The sequence below is a fragment of the Dermacentor variabilis genome, chromosome 7, assembly GCF_050947875.1.
Source record: "Dermacentor variabilis isolate Ectoservices chromosome 7, ASM5094787v1, whole genome shotgun sequence".
In the NCBI taxonomy this organism is placed as follows: Eukaryota; Metazoa; Arthropoda; class Arachnida; order Ixodida; family Ixodidae; genus Dermacentor; species Dermacentor variabilis.
In genome coordinates, this window is record NC_134574.1 from 65,533,215 (window position 1) to 65,549,914 (window position 16,700).

The 16,700-nt window shown below is 46.3% G+C and overlaps 1 protein-coding gene across 1 annotated transcript in view; it reads left to right on the forward strand.

Moving 5' to 3' along the window:
- The window catches only part of LOC142588675 (putative phospholipase B-like 2), a 141,270-nt gene that overhangs the window by 99,280 nt on the left and 25,290 nt on the right, over positions 1-16,700 (forward strand). Inside the window, exons 2-3 of the mRNA XM_075700497.1 lie at positions 5,162-5,408; positions 13,959-14,056. Of these exons, the coding sequence (XP_075556612.1) occupies positions 5,162-5,408; positions 13,959-14,056 (345 nt within the window). The remainder of the gene's footprint in view (positions 1-5,161; positions 5,409-13,958; positions 14,057-16,700) is intronic.

The following is a 16,700-nucleotide window of genomic DNA, read 5'->3' on the forward strand; positions in this document are numbered from 1 at the left end:
TTCCTCATAAATGTCCAACCAAGCGATTATACTATGCTGGGTTCCTGGCCATAAATGTATAGAAGGGAACGTAGCTGCTGACGAAAACGCTACGCCAGTGTGTTTTAGCGACACAGATGGAACAATCCCCATTAATGCCACAGACCTAAAGCCCTTTCTGCGCCGTAAATTGAGAAATCATTGGCAAGCAGAGTGGGATACAGAAACATTGAATAAGTTACACATTCTAAAACCAAAACTGCAGAATTGGGTCAGTGAGAAAACAGCACGGTACAAGGAAGTACTTCTTTGCCGATTAAGAATAGGACATACAGTACTCACTCCTGCCTCTTAACCGGCGGGGATTCTCCTACTTGTAGTAGGCGCAGCGATAGCTTGACAGTCCTCCATGTTCTTATCCAGTGTCCTGCAATAGAAACAGAGAGGAAAAAGTATTTCCCTTCTACATATCGTGAAAATATACCTCTTCACCCTGCATTCTTTCTTAGTGAAGAACCGCTTTTTAAACTGCAAATAGTCTTAGATTTCTTAGCCGAAACCGACACTCTCAAAATAATTTGGCCAGGAAATTTTAACACGTGAATACCAGCCCTTGTTTTTGAGGGCCATCTGGATGCTCTTGTGTAACTGTTGTTTTGTTTTCGTATGTTTTTATCAAAACACAGTTGCAATCGTTCACGTCCATAACAAGTCAGTGCAATTGTTTTAGCAGCTATATATTTGCGCCATCTACAGCGAAAATTTTTAGGCCCTTATACAGCCATGTCACACCTACCATAATAAATTCACTGTCCACGCCATTCACAATAAGTCCTTTAAATTACCATTGGTCATGGCGCTCTTTGGCCATAACTGGCCAATGCTCCATTACGAACCAGATGTCATCATCATCATCATCATCATCAATTTGTTAGCTATCGCACATATGTGTCCACCCGTTAATCGTGCAGACGGTAGACACTTCCGAGGGTACATTCGACGATATAAATCGGACAAACTCGCTTTCTTTTTTCTCAGGTTCGCTTTTTGCCAGTTCACCATTGACTGATTTCTTGTTCTGACTAAGGTGTCGTAGACGTATTTGCACAATATTGTAGGTCTTCTTTAGATTGTATTTATTGCGTACAGTGGTAATTCGCTAATTTGACCCCAGGAGAGTGTGTATTTTTGTCTTCATTTGTGAGGCTTACTAGACGGAGGCAGTTTTCTATAAGCAGAAAACATTTCTTATAGCTCGCGTTTTCCACAGTTCCCGTGCAATTTTTGTAAAGTTTGCATTTCCAAAACTATTGTATCTACTATGGTTTGCATGTCTCTTTTGAATATATTTTTTTGGAAAGCACATTCTTTGGCTTTTTTATATATTGCGAGTTACTATTACCATAATTGTCCAATCACTAAAATTCAGTGCTGAAGCCTCGAAACAGGGGTCACTCTTTCGGACGTAATAAAAGAGGGGTTTCCTGCTCCTCATAAATCAACATGTTTGCCAACTATGGCGCAGGTTCCGGTACGGACCATGACACAAAAATTTGCCGGATGTTTAGAGCCATGAATCGTCTCTCTAGCGTTTGCCTGGCTAACAAGTGCTGCGCCTGATTTCAAGGCTGCCGGTGTCTTTACTTACTCCAACGCTGCCTAAGGAGTAAGCTTTTGACTTCTCAGTAGTGTCTTTCCTTACGATGTGGCAGCAGTTTTCACCATGCACGTAGAGACTTCCTTATTTCCGTTCACCTTATGATCGAGAATGTGGCGGGCGTTCCAGTAGCTAGGCCCTCGTGCGTACGTCGCCAGTCTCGCGATCTTGTTGCGCCCCCAACGAATCTTTGGGTGCCGAGTAACAGGGAGTCTGGAGACGATGTCACATCACAAAGCATTATTTCGGACCAGCGATGGCGACGTGGAGAACCGTCCCTGAAAGTCGCCAGCTGTTCGGCAGCGGGTTTCGTCTTCTCCATTTTAACGGCTGTGTAGATTCCTGCATCAACTTGTATGTCGTAGAGTGTTTGCGGTGATATATGTAAATGTTTTGGATGAATATGTAAATTGTTCCCACCGTCTATGCGGCATAAACTAGAGATTGGCTACACGATATACCAGTATGCTGATACTTTCTTAATATTTTTTTTTTCATCAACCGGAAGCGAAACCCTTCCCAATTGGCGAAAGATATTCTCTTACAGGACAAGTCTCTCATAAGTTAGGATATCGAAAATTTCATCGGCACTATGAAACAGATGTTAAACCGCTTTCTTTATTTAACATTTTTCTTTTGTTTTGATTGTCGTCAGCAGGACACACATAACATGCTCCTTACTTTAATTCGTGTTCGTTTTCGCCAAATTCTGTGGCCTATTTTGTCCTATATTGAGGGTATAAAATTTAGATATCTGGAAAAAGCATTTTTCTATTCGTATGTAACACGGTATAATACACGGAAATGGTGTACTCTGTTACAAATGTATTCGAAGGCCTTTAAAATAGGCCATTTCTCGTAATCAGGAGGCAATTACACAAGTAGCGAAGTAATAGAAAGGCTTTGAAACAAAGTCAGTACACTGTAAATAAAATTTTCGCACACGAAGGCGCTTTCAACCCCTCCTCTTTGCCACATCCCGCAATGCCGGCGAAGCTCTTCATGTTCTTGCCTCGACATTGCACATGCCGTTAGGCGATATTACCCTACTGCATGCCACCGTATCACAGCTCTTCCCCGACTCTTTGCAGCTGTTCAAAGTTCGGCGCATATCTCCCACCTTATCTCTCTTTTTTAATTTTTGTCACGCGACTAACGATATCTCCGGTAAGAGGATCCTTTCTGTAAGCGCCTCACATATAGAGCGTAACAGTCAGGCCTGACCACAACGACCACGCACGGCTAATTAGAGCGATTTGAGCCATTCGTGTTTTGTGCTTCAGGCTGAAAACTCAACTGACCAAGCACACTGCACAGACGGTGAGTACAGAAGAGGCTCTGTACAAGCAGTAGTGCATGCCGTCTCAGACATTTGGCCTTGAAAGAGGTGATACATGCTCGTCTTGGATAATTGCTTTCCCAACCGCACATCCAAGATTACATGCGCAGGCCATTTACATGTATGTGCACATTGAAGAAATGCTGAAATAATCTGGGAAATGCAAACGTAATCCATGGCTTGGCTAGGCGTCCACCAAGCCATGCGCCACTCCAACTTTGGAATATTAGTGACTCTGCTGTGAGTTCTTCCCCTCGGTTTTATGCTTCACACCATTATAGCAGTCAATAAAATGAGTTTCGCGGTATCCCACCTGCCTCATTTTGTACGTTCTGAGATTTGCGATGTTTTCTGTTTGATTAGGAGTAAATAAAAATATTGACTCGCCATCCCAGTCCCCGGAAAGTGGATATCCAGCGAAGCTGTTACAAATCCACTAGTACAACTTCTGAGCGGGGCCTGCAATGCTTTCTTGCTGGTTCGGATGCTTGTTTTGAGTTTTTTTTAATTGAAGACTATGTTGCTGTTTGTGTTGTATGGTTGATTTCAATGAATGTATGGACTGTTCGCTTCACTTTGCTCAGCGCCTGTACTCTCTTCCTTACGGGTATGAGTCATTGCATTTTTCTTTGCTTACGGGGTATGATCCATCGCTGATGATGATTTATGCTTCTGCTGAGTTTCTTCTTTTTTTTTAAACATCGTACGCGTGGTTTACCTGAATGTATGCGCTGTTCGGTTCCCTATGCTAACTGCTCGTAGCCTTTACGTTACGAGAGGGTTGAACCACTGCATTTTCTCTTCATTTGGCAGCTATGAGCCATTGGTGATCATGATAATTTTTGCTCACCGACGCCCACAAATGATGCCGACCACTGAAAGGCTAACGGCTTCGCTGTATAGCAACACGATTTCCTGTTCGATGCAGATTCAGGATGTACCAAAGATCTCGGCACGGAAGCATCATACAACTGCTGATATGCGCACTTTTTACACTAGCGGTGACGCAAGACGCCCATACCCAATCAGCGTGGGCAACGGTGGAACTGCACACCCAGAAGGTTATCATACATGACGGTGAATTGCGGGCGGCCGATTTTAGCGCCGACTCATCACAGGTACCGGTTGCATGGGCGACTTTTCAAGACGAAATAGAGGAGAGTGGGTGAGTGTGTATGCCATTTTCCCGAATTACACATCAGGCGACATCGTGAAAAATATTGCATTTTTATTATTCTCTAGGTTAAGCTATCAAGGCTGTGCGCGAAGTAGAGAAAAATCTGTTTCAGCCGTAGTGGTGCTTGAACAGACACAAGGGCTTGTTCCTGCCGCATCCTGCTGATCGGTTATCAAGGGCTGTTTCTTCACCAGACTAGGTGCTAGTAACTATCCCAAATGAGCACGCAGTAATACTGATCCTCCTTACTGCGCAAGACATGCTCTCACTACGCCCCAAAGTTTCTCAACTTCCACCGTTATCAAACATGAACGTTATATATATATATATATATAATATGGCGTGATCATTTTTAAGCCCCATAGCATTTTTAAAATTAACCTGCTGCAGATTACATAAATCCGGTCCCCGTGCTCGCGGACATTAATAGCAGGAGAACGCGAAATACATATTCAATTTTCCCGAATGATACCAGTTTCGAGATATGATTTCCCAATATGTGGAAGCAAATACTTGCGCATTTTCAATGCAAAAATTTGCGAAAGAAAGGAAATGTACTCTGCCTGACTATATAGCCGTTTTCTTTAGGGCGCCACCACCTAGGCTATATATATGGATTTATATGGGGGCGAAATGAAAAAAAAGAGAAATATCCCCATAGACATAGATTTACTTACATGTTAAGGAAGCACAGGTGGTCAAAATTGATCCGGAAAGAAATATTCGGACATAATTTTGTCAGTAGGCAAAATGTTGAGTACAGAAATATTCCCCCACGTAAAACTCCTTCGCATAGAAACTACTTTGACATATATAGCAAATAAAGTTCAATATAGCAATTTTCCTCTTGGGATAATTCAAGTATGATTACTTAAAGCTGGCAAAGCTTTGTTGACTTCAATACGTGTGACTAATATAAAAACGCAGACACGAATTCAGCGATGCATGATTTAAGCTGTCCATGGTGTGCTACCAGGGGAAAACACTCCCGTTTTCGTTTACCTTCCAGGTGGTCGTACCTCCAGGTAGAGAGCAATGAGCGTATGCCTGACGAATTACAAGCATATGCAGCCGGGGCGTTGGAAGCTCACCTTACCCGTCAACGAATGGAACAGCACTGGACGAATCTCTTCTCTGGTTACTGCGAGAACCAAGCGGAGTATTGCCGCCAGCTTGAAGATTTCTCCACGCGCAACATCAAGTACACACGAGAGCAGCAGCATCAGCGCAGGCACAATGACACATTCTGGAATATGGTACCGTGCTGTCTTTTTAAATTCGTCAGAATTTCTGCAGTATCCCAGCATCTTGCCTATCAATAGCTTAGAATTCCCGCTATATACCTTCGAACGCTTTTCTTTTAATAACAACTCATATCGTTAGGTTAGATGCTGAAGGGAGTTTGTGAACAGCCTTTTTATTCAGTTGGCACCGATCAAAATTCTTGCCAGTGCTTCAGCAAAGTCCAGTTGTGGAGGTTCAAACAAAACTGCTGAGAAACGATGGAGACAATTTGCCATGGGAACTATGACCAACAGTAGCGTCTTCGAAACAACCGCTGCCGCAAGCGTTCCCATTATGTCACAGAGTAAAACACCGTTGGCCTCCTACGACCTCCAGCAAATCTTTTGCGCCTATGGTAGTTACAGAATGCTTTATTTAACTGATCTTCTGATTTAGGCGTAAATTGGAAACTCACGCTTTTATAGAAGTGTTTTGCAACTTAAAATGATTGTTTTGGTGTAAGCCCTGTGAAGTACATTAAATACCTTTGTTTGCCCGATTTGAAAATTCCCGGCAAGTTGATGTCACAGAGATGCCCTGGGGTTTGGCAGGAGGGTCCCCTTAGGTGCTATTGGAGCTTCCGGTTACTTTCAGCGCACGGTGTCCTTTAACGCGGTCCTAAATGTGACCGGCGTTCTTCCAGTTTGCTTTCAATGAAATGCGGTTGTCGTGACCGGAAATAGAACGCCCGACCTAGCGTTGACATGATGAATGCAGGAGATACCGCTGTGTGCCTAATGGTTACCAGCGCGGTGAAAGCACAGTGCACAAGAGGCGAGCAGCATGCGCAGTGTTGTACGTCTCATTTCCATATGCGCCAATAGTTCATGGCAAAAATATCTGAGCATAAAGCATTTCAGTAACCAGTGAAAGAGTGTAATTAAGAAAAAGGGGAACTGTGTGGTCCGATCTTTGTTAGCCACATCCATATTAAGCCAACAGATAATAATACCATATAATGCATAGGGGGGACATTATTTATTGTTTACTTTGTTTCAACTACAAAGGCAAACGAACGTGGATGAAAAAAAAAATTACCGACGATTACGTTACTTCCTAATGCGAAATTTGAGCGCAGCAAATAAGCTGTTTCACCTTTTGGATACATTGAGGCAAAGAAATCGAGCAACACATGTATGCGCTATCACAGAATTTTTTTTTTATTTTTCACACGTATTCCTTTAACAAAGACTCCACTAACAGTTCTTGACAGTCATGAAGGAAGCTTTGTGGTCGGAGAAATAGACTGATATATGTTCGACTTGGTACACCAATGCTTGATTCTCAAAGACGAGATCTATACAAGTGCCTCGCGAGGTTGTCACAGCCGTGGGGGAAGCAGAGGCTAAGCGCCGCCGCCGAGAAGACCCTGCCGTTCGCGCCGCCGAAGCGGAGGCTCATTGCCGCCGTCGAGAGCAACCAGCAGTAAGCGAGGCTGAAGCAGAAGCTCATCGCCGCCGCCGAGAAGACCCTGCAGTTCGCGCCGCCGAAGCGGAGGCTCATCGCCGCCGTCGAGAGCAACCAGCAGTAAGCGGAAGCGGAGGGGGGCAGCGTGTACACCCAGCGGCAAACGATGGGGGCAGAAGCGCGCGCAGCAAGCGGACAACACGATAAAGGGAGGAGGGAAGAGATAGCAGCGACTGACTGATGCCTTTGACTGATACTCTTTCTGCATGGCGGCGACGGTGTTCTATGCAGTCACGTTATCTTGACTCTCTAATAATAATATTTGGGGTTTTACGTGCCAAAACCACTTTCTGATTATGAGGCACGCCGTAGTGGAGGACTCCGGAAATTTTGACCACCTGGGGTTCTTTAACGTGCACCTAAATCTAAGCACACGGGTGTTTTCGCATTTCGCCCCCATCGAAATGCGGCCGCCGTGGTCTTGACTCTCTAGCGGCGTCAGCGGCATCCAGCGGTATCAGTCGGTCGCTGCTAGCGCTGGGGGGATGAAAGGGGGGCGGAGCTGGTTACGAGGCCGACGACGACGCCGACGACGACGACGACGCCAAACCCAGGAACGGACGCCAAAGAGCTGCGCTCTAAAACATGTTCCCGCTTGTGCGAGCCAAGTAATGTTTTATTCTAAGAGTCATGTTCGAATTACAAGGCATGAGCATTAGCGCACGAGGCCTCAGAGTTTCGAAGAAAACTGCCAAAGTAACCCCTTATGATTACATAAATGGCGTTATTCGTAGCGATGAAGACCAGCGCATCGTCAACACCTCGTGCCAGGATAGAGATCGCTCGCTCGGCTCCCGACGCACGACCAACCAACCTGCATCTTTGTCCTTCCGTCTCGGTAGTTAAACCACGTTACATATTTCGTGGAGGTTGCTAGGCTGTCCTCGACCCTCGCCCACCGCACTCGGAAGTGGCCGCCCATCATGCGTGACGACGAAAGTCAGGCACTATCCCCGGACTAGCCCGGTCTTCTATGTTCCGACTCGCTAAATTAATGGGATTCAGCAATTTCAGCAGCTCCGACAAAAAGGACGTCGATGATCAGCTCTCATCCTACGAACGCGTAGGTGCTTACAACAAACGGGACGACGCTGACAACTTGAACAACGCTGTCTCCTGCCTCACAGGCGTCGCAAACGCGTAGTTCCATAACCACGAGTCTGACTTTCGCAGCTCGTCAGACTTCTGGACAAGCTTCATGCAAGGTTTCCGTAGCCCGCGGTGCAAAAGTTTCGCGCCGAAGAGCGCTTGAGCAACCGTTCCCAAATGCCTGGTGAGAACTTTACCAACTACATATAAGACGTCATCGGCCTTTGTAAGCACGTCAGTGCAGCAATAACGGAATCCCACAAGATCCGTCCTACCTTGAAGGGCATCGAAGACGGCGCCTTACAAATGCTGCTACCAAAAAAACCCTCAAATCTTCGTCAAAGTCCCTGAGCTTTGTCAGGTTTATGATGACCTCGGCAGACAACGCCTCCTGATCCCGGCCTTCTTCCCCCCAGAATGCCTCCATTTCGATCTTAACCGCAGGTCCCGGCCTCGGCCTACTGCTTGGCGAGATCAAGTCGCTCGACAGCTGCCCCTGCTTACGGACATTCTAAGCACTGCGCTATCACGGACTTTAAGCCTGCGTCAAGTGCTACAGGAGGAAGTATAACTATTCCGTCCTTACCTTCATGGCCACCGGTGCCTGCAGCCATAACTTAGGCCGAAGTTCTACATACCAGTTCATACTACATACCTACTACTACAAACTACATGCCAGTTCTCCACGCACCGCCCATCTTTCTGCTCATGATCGCTGCTCGCCTTCTCACGCGCCGTTCGCGTTCAACATTGTGCCGTCTTGCCACTGCTACTGAACAGCAGGAACATTGGCCACCGCCATTCCCGAAGCGAAAACTGCGTCCCTGTCGAACAGCACAAGGTGTCGCTCTTCCCCAGCGAACCATATCGAAGTATGTATATAAGGAACTGGTGCACTAGTCGACACATGAGCCGCCCTATCTGACTCTACAGAAAAAATTTGTAACTCGCCGAAAAAAAATTATGACACCCTTGTCGCAAGGTCGCTTGGCCCAGAAAGCGCACATTACTGCTGCTTCTGCATGCACTTCGCATATTATCGTTCAAGGACTCACGTACACAGTCGAATGTGTTGTTCAGTCTGCATGCTCTTACAGCAGCACCTTGGGGTGGGAGTTGCTTTCTGAAACTAAGGCCGTTATTGAGTGTTGTCACGCCGCTTTCTGACGCACAATTAGATGATCCTGATGATTACATGGAAAAACTGTTCCTTGCTGATTGCACTACGATACTTACGCACTCATCTGTGATTGCGACTGCCTGCTGCAACTGTGCTACTTATGCCATTGTTCTTTTTACACCGTCGCATATCTTTGTCCGTCGATGATACACTCTTCCTTTCGATGATATTACTGTCAACAAGCTTCACTCATATGCTTGTCTCCAAATATTGTGGCGCGGTGCTCGTTTTGCGTTCGCGGTTAGTGCCTTGGACGTCTTGAACCTATCGATGTGGTGACATCTTTGACGTACCTTTCGAAAGCACCTGCCCCGTAGTCAGCGCACTGGTTAGCGGCCCTGCTTGCGTCATGTCTGCTGTTAGCAGAAGGTATCGCGGCACCTGTCGGCAAGCGGGAGAAGGACTGCAAGCTACTGGCGAGCGAGGCGGAAGAAGACGTCACGCGTCACGTGAGGACGAGCGTTCGGAGCAGGAGGACGCGCTCGCCGAGAGCTGATCGTGCAATCTGCTACCATCGCAAATAAATCCAGTTGTTTCTTGATCATCGGTAGTGCCATCGTGTGCGTCAATCACTGACACTGCATCGGAAGTCTTCGATAGTTCTATGGATGCCCTCCTGAGCACTACTCAGAGTTCGATACTCATAAACCTGCTTTGCAAGTACTTTTCTTTATTTGACCGTCAACAAGCGACTTCCGGCCAAAGAGTCTATCACGTTACGTATACGGGCACCAACGCTCCGCTGCGCCAGTGACCTTATCCTGTATAACCATAGAGAAAGGAATACAACATGAGTGGACACTCCCATAGAGCCCAGCGGCCCAATTGACTGCAGCGCACCAAGCAGTCGGCGTTAATACCTCAACCAGACTTCTGCTTTCGGTTTTGTGCACGCGCGTTTTGAATACTAGCTGGTAGGCGTAACGCCGGCTCCGCTGCTTTTCTTTTTTTTGCTTCTACAGCTCAACTATGCGCGCTATTCGCGCGAAATCGTTTTATTATTAGGTAAAATTGATTGCGAACGATCTGCACAAACCGCCATCGAATATGTGCCACATGCAATTTCATAAAGGCGCACGACGCCTTGCGTAATGAGGAAATGTTTATTTTATTCTTTATAAATGCTCGTTGCGGGCTTCTTGTGCATTCATCCAACGTTGTGGCACCAGGTAAGGAGCAGTAGTTTCCGTAGGAAGCTCGACCAGACGACGTCAGCTCGAAAACTTACATTACAAGCGTTATTTTGGCATCAACGTGTAATAATGCGTGTAGAGGCGAAGCGTGCGACAGTGGTGAATTGGCGGCTATACAAAGAAAAGCAGTTTGTATTTACACACACGGCGTAGAATATACCCGACGCATTCCAAACAATACCGTACATACCACGAAAATATTCTATTTCCAAGAATTCCCCTCTTCCCGGGCCCTATTTCCTGCACTTTAATGGCACGAATACATGGGCTACTGCGCATTTCCAGAACTTGGCTTGAACTGACGCGATATAGTACGCCACGAATACACAGAGGCGACCACAACACAGGCTCTCAGCCAGACCGTGCTATACGCTCGCAGAATTCCTTCTACTCGCACTCAAGACAAATACGTGGGTGCCGTTCAGAAGGCGGAATTCTCGGGTTACTAGTTCCTGGTGCTTGAGCTCCTTGGCGGTATCTTTTGCGCGTTCTGCCGGCACAAGCAACACACTCCCGTGTTATCACTCTTGACAGCTGCTCGTCGCGTTTTCGACAAGCGTGAGTCCGAAACAAGGCTTAAATTGTTGCGGGGCCATGATTGTCACAAGCTTGTCGCAGTAAGATTCAGTACGTGCCAAACCTTGTCACCACGGCCTAGCTACTTTTCGCTACGTCACGACGGGCGTGGTGGGCGTGCCTCCTTAGTAACAACAGAAAAAGTTCTGAAAATAATTTTCAACAATGTTGGGCGTTAGAGAAAGCGCCAGGCACTTGTCTAGTCAGTGCATTAAAGTGCGAGACTGCGCACCACGGCCGAGTCTTTGCGTTAACCGCTTCACAACGCCAGGCGCGCTCACTGCGCTTGAAAAGTACCACAAAACTCACGAAATTAGTTACAATAATGTTGGGGGCCCGAGAAAGTGCGAAAGCTTGTCGCAGTAAGGTTCAGTATAGGCGAAACTGCGTCACAACAACCTGTGCCACTAGAGTGCCCAAAAACTACCGAAATAAGTTAAAGTATTGGGGCTTATAGAAAGCGTCGCAAACATGTCCCATTACGATTCATTAATTCAAATGAACTGCGCCACGACGGTCGCGCTGCTTTTCGTTACCTGCGTCAGAAGTGTAGGTGCCGTGCTGTAAGCCTAATTGCTTGAAATGCGTCGCAGACTGTCGAACAAAATTTGTCACATTGATATGGTCGAATAGTGCAGCGTTGCTATGTCGAAGTTCAGAAGGAACGCTAGAATTCGCCTGAAGCCCGCGAAACCAGGCTAGATCCAAAAACAGAAAAACAGGCACAAGGGCGAACCAACAGGCCAACGCTCAAATGCGCGGCCGGTCTCTGTCGCTTCGGCGGTGTGTCGGACGAATCCCGCAAGCATCTGGCTCGGCATTCGCCGATTCGCCTGTCGCTAGGCGACGGAAGTAAGCCGCAAAGTTTAATTTAATTTATACGCTGATATTTTTACTTTTCCCTGGAAAGAATAAAAAAGAAAACAATTTCTGTTAATCTCGTTTCACATTCTTTTCTTTTTTTCTATGCTGGCGCCACCAGACAGTCGGCGTTAATACTATAGCGTGACGTATTTCCTGTTTCCAGTTTTTGCCGAGTGTCCGCTCTTGTTATATTCCTCTCTCTATGGTATAACCCACGGAGAGCCGTGCGCTGTGTTATCGAAAGCTAAGTCAGCGGTATTTTTTTTACCGGGGAGTTGGTCAGCCTTCAAACAGTCCCTGGGCGTACCCTGTAGTCCTGGTAAAGTAGAAAGATAGATCCATCCGGTTTTGTGTGTTCTGAAGCTCGCAAGCTTTCGGACAGCAGGGCGACCAAACATAGCCACTAAAGAGGTCTTGAAGGAGGACCACGTGGTAAAGTTGGCCTTATGATTGTTTTACCAGAGACTGGCGACACCAGCGAAATAGAACAGCACGTTGCTCAGTTTAGCGGGATCGTCCCATTTGTTGTAGGCGCTTACCCTTTCACATGTGGTCAGCCAGTCCTCGACGTCGATGTCGTCCGCGCCGTTGAAAATGGCAGGGTCCCTGTTGCAAGGCGCACCAGAGCACAGGACGGACTGAGGCAGCGCTTGCTGGGATGCGTCTTCAGGCATGGTTGAGCGTAGAGTACGGGATAGAAATTCCAGGGTTATCGTTGTAGGCCGCAGCAACCTCCACCACCTGCAAATGCGTTTATTAGTCACCAGCGTTCGGGGCTGACTGTTAGCGCCGCCCACGGTCTCACAAATACAATAATAATTCACAAGCTTAAGAATACAACAGCCCAAATTACCCACATGATCCAGCGAATAACAACCAAGGCAAGAGGCACGGGGAAGGCGGACACGCTTCGGCTTGTCCAAGCCTTTGTCGTGTCTCGAATAACTTACGCTATTCCATACGCACTACTCAACGCGACCGAACTCAAGAAAGTCGAGGCAATGATCAGAAAGACACACAAGCAGGCGATGGGCCTGCCGATAAATACGTCCACAGAACGCCTACTACGACTAGGTGTGCACAACACGGCCGAGGAGCTGATCGAGGCATACTTATCCAGTCAGCGAACACGGCTAGCGGTTACGGAAGCGGGGAGGTCCATTCTCTTACGCCTGGGGCTCTCTACCCCTCTGAGCCATCCGCCGCCTCAGACTGTGAGCTTACCCCATGCTATCCGGAGCAACATCACCGTACATCCTCTACCTCGCAATATGCACCCAGTGCACCACGAAGAGCGAAGGGAGGCCCGGGCCCTAGCCATACACAAGCGATATGACACTTTACCTTCTACAGCCTACACGGACGTGGGTTCTTACCCCAGGCGCGCAGCCACAACAGCCACCGTAGTCGTCAACAAGGAACATCGGAGCGGCACTTCGCTCACACGAAACAATCCCCTCCAAGCCGAGGAAGCGGCCATAGCCCTTGCGCTTTCCCAAACAGAGGTTGAAGTCATAGTGACCGACTCCCAACAGGCGTGCCGCAACTTTGCTATCGGCAGAATTTATACCAATGATCATCAATCAAAAGCCGCCAACGAGATCAGTCATGATCATCTGGGCGCCAGCTCATCACGGCATTCCTGGCAACGAGGTCGCCAATCACGGGGCTCGAGATTTGACCCACCGAGCCGACGCCGAGGAATCTGAACCCGAGCGCATGCACCCTTTAATCTTGTACCAAGACATGACACAACACTGCCTGCAAACTAACCCGCACAACATGTGCACCCCCACACAAGTCACTACCTAGAGAGCAGGATCGATTCCTCCGAGCTCTACAGGTTAATACATTCCCCCACTCAATCAGAAATCGCATAGCCCCTACACAATTCTCTCCGCAATGCCGCTTCTGCGCAGAGCCCCAGTCCTTCAGGCATGTAGTAGGGGGTTCGAGAGAGGCACTATTAAATCCATTAAATCAAGCCGCCCTTTCTCGCACCTGCTCTGCTTTGGGAGCAACTGGGTTTTTTTACGTGACCATATCGCCACCCAAACTTGTAAGCCAATACAAGCTTCGCTTGAAAAAGTGCGCTAATTTGTTGTACACGAATTTCATTACATGCGTATATTTTGCACGTATTTGCATTGCAGCTCCACCTTCATATGAAGCAACTTGCTGGCCTGAGCGATGCCTGGGAAAACGAAACGCTGGACTTCACGCATGAGATATCTGGCGTCACGCGGGCCTTGTAAGTAGCTGGGTTTTCAATGTTGCGTTTACCTTTTCTACGAAAGTTTTACAGGGAATCTTTTCCTGTATAACAAGTGGTACAGAATCTTGAAAAGTTGCTTGATATGTAGCGTACTTCTCCGTGCCTAGACCTGCCATCACTATTGTTCCTTCCGTAACCATCCTGCATAATCCTCGTGACACCGGAAACCAAGTAGCTTTCCTAGTAGAATTCAACTTCTTTCAATTCAAAAATGATTTGACCCATAGTCAATAATAAAAAGGACTGTCTAATATTGAGTGATATTTCTTCGTAGTCTTTACCCAAATTCACAGAATATCATCACAAACATTCCATTATTTGTCATTGTATAACGGGAGGTTCGCAGAACCCGTCATACTTGAGCAAAAACAACGCAAAATCCAGGCTAAGTCAAAAAAGTCTCCAGCTCGGGCACTTCGCGTTTCCTTCTAAATGCGGCTTAGGAGCTTGCACCTTTTCAGCTAAAATTACAAAGATCTTCATCCCCATGTAGGCAAATAAAAGAATTATCATAAATAATGAAAACATCAAAATTGCGCTTGAACACGTGTCATTCAAGAGAAAAATAAAGTTGTAGGAGAGAGCACACAAGGCAGAAGCATTTTCAAGTATATTGTGGTTTGCTTCATAAAATCATTTGCAGGATGTCGTAAAGTTTCTTACCATCTTTACTTCTAATGACATATAGTTTTCCAATTTCGATCCAGCAATCGGAATCAGTCGTTCGCCATTGGCACTTAATATATGCGGCCAGAATAAAGCTTCAATTGATCGGAAGGGGAAAGCTTAGAGATGTTTCCTGGTGATGTCATCTAACACACACACACACTTCTTTACAAAGATCAACAACCCCACATGCAATCAGCGTTAAAGATTTAAAGTATGCATTGCGGTCCTTGGCCACTTCTACAAAATATTGACGCAACTTGTGCATATCAGTGCCCATGATCCCATGCTTTAGCTTAGTTGAGAACTAAATAGGATAAAACATAACAACCGAAATACGCTATGACCTCCGCACTTCTGATTTTTAATAAGCGTATAGCAGCTATAGGATTGTTTTTTTTCATACCTGTTGATATGGGTCCGGCCGCAGGGGGCGTTGATTGAAAATAACTTGCATATATTTGAAAGCCTGAAGGTCCTCTCTAGCAGTATTATTTAAAAACCTCGTATTGGACTATGACTATGACTTCTTCTTCAAGACTATTTTGTTTTGTCCATATTTAGACATGAATAATTTCTAGAGAAGTAATTTATTATATTACTTAGCTTTTAAAGCGTTATTGTCTTTAATCGTGTTTTTGAATTAACCTCGAACAATTTTGCAATACCATCTGCAAGAATGAAAATTTCAGAAAACTTAGGAGGGTCAGGAATCAGCATGATGTTTATGAAATAATATAACAGGACTTAAAATTCATCCTTCTAATCGGCGTCTCCCCAGCATAAACAAAATAGAAGCTTTAAGACAGAGTCCTTGCCTACATCGGGTAACTGCCATATGGCCGTAAGGCAGCGTAATAACATTTAGAAAGGAAGCATCAGGGATGCCGGTTGCATTCCCATACCTTTCTAGCAGAAGCTTGATGTGGGCGAGTTGGTTGAGCATACTTGATGAAAAAAGAGAGCGCTACGAAGACAAGGACAAAAGAACAACATGTACGACAGACAAGGCGCTACTTCCAACTAAATGTTTTTTGAAGAAACAGAACTTTAAATAGATGCAACCAAGGATGGCCCATCGTGACATCACGACCTCCCTATCTCTTCAGAAAAGCTATCTCCTTTTCGGTAAGCGTCACTGAAGGGCAACTAATGCACGTGCCCTCGGCCTTTGCAATGTAGAAAGCTTCCAATATCTCCCGTTCTAGTCTATCTCTAGACCATGCCAGAAACCTGGTGTCGCGAAGATACGGACGGCAATTGTGACGTTTACAGTGTTCTGCCAGATGGCCCCCCGCATTGTTATTTACGGCCCAATTGTGCTCACGCGCCCTTTCATTAAAACACCGTCCGGTTTGACCGATATAAACCTGTTGGCAACTTAGGGGTATCTCGTATACGACATTACTTTTGCAAGCAGTGTACTGCGCTGCATGTTTCGTAGAGCATGGTTCGCGTTTTGCTTTTGTCATCATAGGGCATATCTTGGCCAGCTTACATGGTGCACTGAACAGAAGATTGATACTGTGCCTTTGTGCCACCTTCTTGAGGTTGTGGGATACCCTGTGCCAATAAGGAATCACATGTAATATCATCCTATCAAATGGCTTTTTTGTGTTAGTGCCCTCTCTTGCCTGTTTCATCTTTTGAAGAAGCTTGTCGCAAACGCTAGAGATCAATAGTGAAGGGAAACCGGCTAGACGTAGCCTTGAAACTTGGTTATTGAAACTGATTTCTATTTTGTGGCTGCAAGATTTGTTTAGCGCTTCTTTTAGACAAGTCATTGCAACTCCGCGTTTTACTAGCTTGGAGTGCGCAGTGTCGTATGAGATTAGCTGCTTGTTCAACCTCGGCTGGTATTCGAAACAGGCATGCGTGTTTTTCTATTTCTATCGACCGCCTGGTGATTTTAAACGGGCGTCTAAAGCTATATATTGGAGCGGTTTCGAATTAC